Source organism: Scophthalmus maximus, chromosome 13, assembly GCF_022379125.1.
Source record: "Scophthalmus maximus strain ysfricsl-2021 chromosome 13, ASM2237912v1, whole genome shotgun sequence".
Classification (NCBI taxonomy): Eukaryota; Metazoa; Chordata; class Actinopteri; order Pleuronectiformes; family Scophthalmidae; genus Scophthalmus; species Scophthalmus maximus.
Genome location: NC_061527.1, coordinates 19,928,633 through 19,935,052, shown reverse-complemented (window position 1 = coordinate 19,935,052; position 6,420 = coordinate 19,928,633). Strand labels below are relative to the sequence as shown.

The 6,420-nt window shown below is 43.3% G+C and overlaps 1 protein-coding gene across 1 annotated transcript; it reads left to right on the top strand.

Moving 5' to 3' along the window:
- The first annotated feature begins 1,742 nt into the window (after positions 1-1,742).
- On the top strand, positions 1,743-6,147 carry rp2 (RP2 activator of ARL3 GTPase). Its single transcript, XM_035648364.2, has 5 exons — positions 1,743-2,039; positions 2,893-3,561; positions 4,356-4,470; positions 5,105-5,190; positions 5,293-6,147. Exons 1-5 carry the CDS (start codon positions 1,878-1,880, stop codon positions 5,374-5,376), a joined length of 1,116 nt encoding a protein of 371 aa, XP_035504257.1. The 5' UTR covers positions 1,743-1,877; the 3' UTR covers positions 5,377-6,147.
- Positions 6,148-6,420: the final 273 nt, after the last annotated feature.

Sequence of the window (6,420 nt, the reverse complement as noted above, 5' to 3'; positions counted from 1 at the left end):
GAGCCAGATATTTCCCTCAGGAGCTGGTAGAGACCAAAACAGAGCTAAAAGGCGAGTGAGTGGCTAAGCTATATAGGCTATTGAATGTAATTTTAACTTCATTAGGAGTGAGCTGTTATTAATAGCTATATTGTATTGGTTGGTTTTTCAGAAACATACACACGTACATGTCTCCATTTCCTCCTGTTGTACAGAAATGAAAATAAAATACAGGTGCCACCATCTTGTGCTTTTGACATCCTTTGGGGGCATCACTTTTCTGGAGCTGTCATGTTGTCCATCTATCAGCTACACTGTTTCCAAGAGCAGTGAATTGATTAATTGTTTCCGGATATGTTATTTACTAGTCTGTCTGACACTATTCCCGTCTGTGTCATAATATCTGGGATAGGGTACAGCCCCGGTACAGACATAACAACAAACAGGGTGGTTATTTGGAGGGGAGGGGGGTGGTCAACAGTTCCAGGGTCCCCTAACAGGCTTTTCCATCCTTGCCTCGTACCATCATACGCACACACGTGTCGCTGGTTCCACATTGATTTAATGCACTGCAAATGTGCAAGCCATACATGTTCCCAGTGTGGTCCACTACAGTCACTGACGCTCACCAGCGGGAGAGAAAGTGCTTCAGATGTGAGAGGAGAGTGTCTCTTTTCGAAATGAATTTGAAACTGCTGCAATAGACACTTTAGTTTGACACCAGTAGGTCACCACGATTATCATGGCATCAACGCTGTGATAGGTAAAATGGCAGTTTTTAAGGTGAAATATTCACAAGTCTTACATCAAGCAATGTATTTCTGACTCTGACTTGATTTTTATTCTGTAGCTGGGCTATTTTCCTCTCTCACCCAATACTCACACATCAGTCTTTCTTTACTACGAGTCAGGTGCTCAATTGATAGAGCCTTTAATATACACCACCTATGAGTTCAGCTGCATTAATGTTTAATATTCCCGCATCGACCTCACGTTTATGTGGATACACAGAGTGGGAAAGGGCAAGTCCAGAGAGGCCAGGCTTCAGAGCATCTTTCACAGAGGCATGATGGGGGATTACCTATTATTAGAGCGTCCTAGTGGCTTAAATTGCAAGCTAATCTGACGTCTAGTTCGAATTGGTTTCACGGGGGTTGTCGTTTTTTTGAGCATGATTGTGTTCTTTACAACTACAACTTGAATCTGGTTGGACACTTTGCAGGTGTGTAAAAAGTGGCTACTGTATATATCAGCACAGACTCTTATTATCTTGTATTATCATGCATTTTTAGGATTTTTTGTTTATCCATATTACTTCATCCCTTTCTGTCGTTATTTTTTTTTTGTCGCGTTCATGTTTGTCTGTTAAATCAACATCTATTCGATTTCACTTTCTCCCCACTCACTGATTCAAGTGTTCAGAGCTCAGTCTCATTTGAAAACACCCTGCTTTGTGGGCTGAGGCGTGTAACTGTATTTTGCCACTTTAAAATAAGTAATAATAATAATAATAATAATAAATTGCATTTATAGAGCACTTTTAATGAATAGCAAAATATTGCGTGACACATGTTAAACCATACTTACGCATTCAAACGTTTTTAAAAACAAAACGGGTTGCAGAAATCTCTTCCCTTTGATTTGTACCCACACGCCCCATGGGCGCACGCATCTCCTGCGTGATGCCGTCACTCCGCCCGGGTCTGTGATTGGCTGTTGTAACGACTAGCACGCCGGTGATTGGTTGTTAAGCGTAGCTGGGAAACGGGAAGCTGAAAAAAAAAAAATCCTGTCAACTAAAGTGCACGTAAGCTTCTGCTCCGCATTTTCTCGTCTTCTCCGAGCTGACCGCGGCGAGAAAAACGATTCCGAGCATCGTCGCCGCTGTACAAATCAAAATGGGCTGCTTCTTCTCGAAGAAATCCAAACGGAAGTCGGATAAAGAGGACCTGACGCCGACCACGACGACCGTGGAAACTACGACGACAAGCAACGCGGTTCCCCTTGGCAACAACACCGACGAGGCTCCGAAGCAGTACAGCTGGGACAAGAGGGAGAAGGTACCGGGCTCCACAAAGTGTCCGCTCGCACCACAGATAACGAGTAAAGCACAGATACCCGCTGGCGAGGTGGCGGTCTCAGCCCGCACTGCTGGAGACCCTTCAGCTTGTTCATTCGCCCCCAGGCAGCTGAGGCGCAGTTTGGCCAACTTCACTCACACACCGAACCGTGTCGGAAGATCTGTGACAGAGCCGTCGACGGTCCGGCACCGTGTTAAGAATCCACCTTCACTGACGTCGATATTTGTTAACCTGTTTCCTGACTCGGTGCTGCAGCGGCAGATCACGACACGCAGATTAGTGAAAGAAATCAGTTTACGTGATGATGGAGATGCATGCGATGCTCATTATAAGTTGACAACAACGTCTCCCTCTCTCTCTTTTTCTCTCTATCCCTCTCTGAAGCACACACACATTATCCCATTATCGGATTACTACACGACTGTGTGTGTGTGTGTGTGTGTTCCACTGACTGCACGCAGGGGCGTTAACCCAGCGGTGGTTCAACTTCCGTTTGGTCTCATCGGTGGTTGCACCTTCAACGTGTTGCATCAGATAATCCTGCGAAGCGGTAATGTCAGAAACAAAACAGCTTGATAGGTGCCCGGAACTTAACTGGGTCAAAATCATGTATATAACGTTAGTATGGAAAGCTAAAACAGTTGTAGTGAAACATCCAAAAATACAGTGCACAATTGGTACAGGCGTGTCTGAAAAGTTCTAATGTTCCGCAGCAAAGTTTCATAAAAGTGTCGCTGTTGTTGTTGGATGATAGTGGGAATATAGACACTGGTGTGGTACAAACGTGTTGCGTAGGACATTGTTTAATCTGATCACGTTTCTCTTCACATAGGTCGATCCCAAAGACTACATGCTGACGGGGCTCAAAGACGTCACGGTGGGCCGTCTCCCTGGGAAACTGAACGGACAGCAGTTCGTGATCCAGGAGTGCGAGAACTGCAACATCTACGTGTTTGACCACTCGGCGACCATCACCATCGACGACTGCGTCAACTGCCGCATCGTCCTCGGGCCCATCAAGGGCAGCGTGTTTTTCAGAGACTGCAAGGACATCAAGTGCGTGGTGGCCTGTCAGCAGTTCCGCACGCGGGATTGTAAAAAGATGGAGGTGTTCCTGTGCTGTGCCACCCAGCCCATCATCGAGTCGTCCACGGGCATGAAGTTTGGCTGCTTTCAGTATTACTATCCGGAGCTGGCCTTCCACTTCAAGGACGCCGGGCTCAGCATATTCAACAACAACTGGAGCAACATCCACGACTTCACGCCGGTGTCCGGCGAGAACAACTGGAGCTTGTTGCCAGAGGCCTCAGCGGTTCAGGATGCTGTGCCAGCCCCAGACGCTGAGTCCGAGTTCAAGTCGGTGCGGATCTCCAGTGACCCGACACGCAGCATTGTGCCTCTGACAAAGGGAGGGAGGCGTAAGGACAGCGAAGAGTCCTGCCTCTTTGTCTTCTTCGCCGGAGAGTACACCACTGCAAATGCCCGCAAACTGATCGACGAGGTGAGAGTGAGAGGAAGTGTAGCTTAATTTAACACCACCGGTTGTGAAGTGTTGCCTGAAGGAGGAAGTCTATGTTTGCATGTGAATGGAAAAATGGTGGTGGCTGTGTGAGCTTACTCACTGACAAAACACTGATAAAGGTTTAGAGAGAAGTCAGTCATGTCTTAACTGTTGGTTTAAAAATAGTGGAATGTTTGAAAAGAGAATCAAAAGCACATTGGTATTAACTATCTCACCTGCACCACTTTTCAGAAGCAATTGAAGATAAACATAGAGCCATAAATTCAGTTAAATGTTGAGGAAAATCTAATTAAGCTTTTTCTGCCATCGTTTATGGATCTGAAGCTGATTATCAGCCAAATTAAATGACTTGAATCACATCGCTGCTGAATCTTATAGTACTTATCTTCAAGAGAGTGAGTTAAAGATAACGTGTCTTATCAGTTTCTTCTGATTAGGTGACAGGTATGCGTGAACATTAATATTTTTTACGTCTAAGTAGTCAGAGTAACATGTTATATTTTCTTTACCTTTCTTTTGTTTAGCTGACTTGCTGAGATACCAACCCATGCAGGCTGTTTGCTTCTAAAGTATTCCAGTTATGTTTGTGCTCTTGTGCCAAAATATGTATTACTCTATCTCAAAAGCATGAGACTGGATTTACACGTGAAATGTGGAACATCTTTCAGCAAGACGTGTTGACGTGGAGGATTATTTAAATTCTTGATGAATCACTGCAACCTCTTTAAAGTGTTGTTTATTTTTTTAATTAAAAAAAAATCTCATCTGAACAGGCAACTGCTAAAGGTTTTGTGCTGGTGCAGACTAAGGAAGTCTCGATGCACCCTGAAGATGTGAAGAGGGTTTTCCAGAACAGTGCGGAGGATCTGGTGGAGGCGGTCACCAGAGGTATTCTCCTTTTTGTCTTTTTTTTTGTGGTCTTTTTTGTTTGTTGTTGCTTGTTGCTCAGGTAATTGGCCAGAGAGGTCCCATCTGATGAAGCTGTTTCATAAGCCTCAACAGCTACAACACGTTGAGAATAAAACAAGTTACTTTGTACATGTGTTAGCAGAACAGTGAAACGAACACGGTGTGTCTTACAATTTCCTAAATAGAGCCGTTTCCCATTGTTACTAATAACCACTGTTTCCTCCAGCTATTGTGTCAACAACTCCATTCTTTTCTTTTTCTTCTGGATTCCGTCTTCCGCCCAATCACGTGAAAGAAACTCTATTTCTGCCATTTTTCATAACCTAAAAAAAAGACAAAAAAGACTTGTGGTCAACATGCTCACATGATTTCTGTAATGACAACATTGCTGAGTACCAGTTTTCCAGTGCAGCTGTCAGAGTTTGAAGTGAGTAGTGACACATGTCAGGATCCCCATTTCACCAGCAAGGAGTTACTGTTTCATAACCAAAGTGTGTGTAAATGTAACAGGATTTTGCTTTGAAGAGGGAGACTTGTGTTCAGCAGTGGAGTCATGGTTGCTCCACAGTCATTGTGCTGTAGGATTGTGACTTGTCATGTCTTCCCACTAAAGGCCCTGTGATCGCCCTGGAGCTGAATGGTGACGGAGTTGTGGAAGCCTGTAAGAACATCGGCAATGACATATTCAGTGGCACCAAGGTAATCGAGCTGCGTTAATGGCATCTTGTCTTTTTATAACTCAAAAACATTTCCAAAAACTTAGAGTATGTTGTGTTCTTTTTCTCTGTCCCCCCCCCTTAGGTTTTTGTCTCTGATAACAAAAATACATCCTCTCGAGATGTGGACAGCTTCTTCAACTTTGCCGACATGCAGATGGGCTTGTGAATGATTGAACATCGACACAAACTGCTCGTCAGTTACTGAATCCTTTTTTTTCTAAACCACCCGCCGCCCAGCTCGGGTTGGATCGTTTGCCTATTTTCATCCCCCATAAAATGGGTTGAAATGGAAACTATTAAGGACTAGCTTCACCCCAACCCCCTATCATCCAAAAATATTTGCTGTAAACAACTTAACATCCATTAGTTGCTATGATTGCTGTGAATATTTATATTTCTATGAATGTATTTGATAATCCTGTCGCTTTTTATCGATTGTGAATGTAGTTCTTGGCTGTACGTGTAATTCATTTTAATTTAAAGCTTTGTTTGTCATCACTGTCTGAAACCGTCGTCGCTGTGGGGAAAAAAACACGAGCACAAGGATGCCTGAGGGAAAATATTTTTTATTTATATATCGTATTTTTTATTTCCTGTACGGATTTATTTGTGCATGTGATTTAGATAGTGGACTTTTTCTTTGTTTACGATTTGTACATTTGAAACACGCTGTGTAGGTGATACCAACATCTTGTTGACATCTGTTAGGCCAAAGCTGAATTGTGAAAAGGTCGAGTGGGTCTCGCATACGGTTTGATTGGTGTGTAAAACACTTGTAACGATGCTGGGTTTTAATGTAGGCAATTCATGTGATCAGTTTAAAAATATATAAATATATATATTTTGTAATTTTTGTTTTATACTGAATGTTTTTGTATAGAATTTTTTTTTGTTTCCATTATCATTTTAAGTAAAGGTTTATTATGTGTGACATAAATTTGGTGATCTGGCTCTTCATTGCTGATGAGATGATTGTAGAAAGCGTGTTGATGGCAGTTTTAACTGCGATATAGTCAAATATCTGCTAGAATAATTACTGTACATCTTGTTTTATGCTTTAGGAACACCCCCCCCCCCCCCCCCCCCCCCCCCCCCCCCCCGTGTCGCTTATAGTAGCAAATAGCTTAAATATTGAAGCCTTTTTAATTTGAAACACCATCAGCGTGTTGGCGAGTCATGGGAGCTGGGGCTGGTGAGTTAATTAACAACG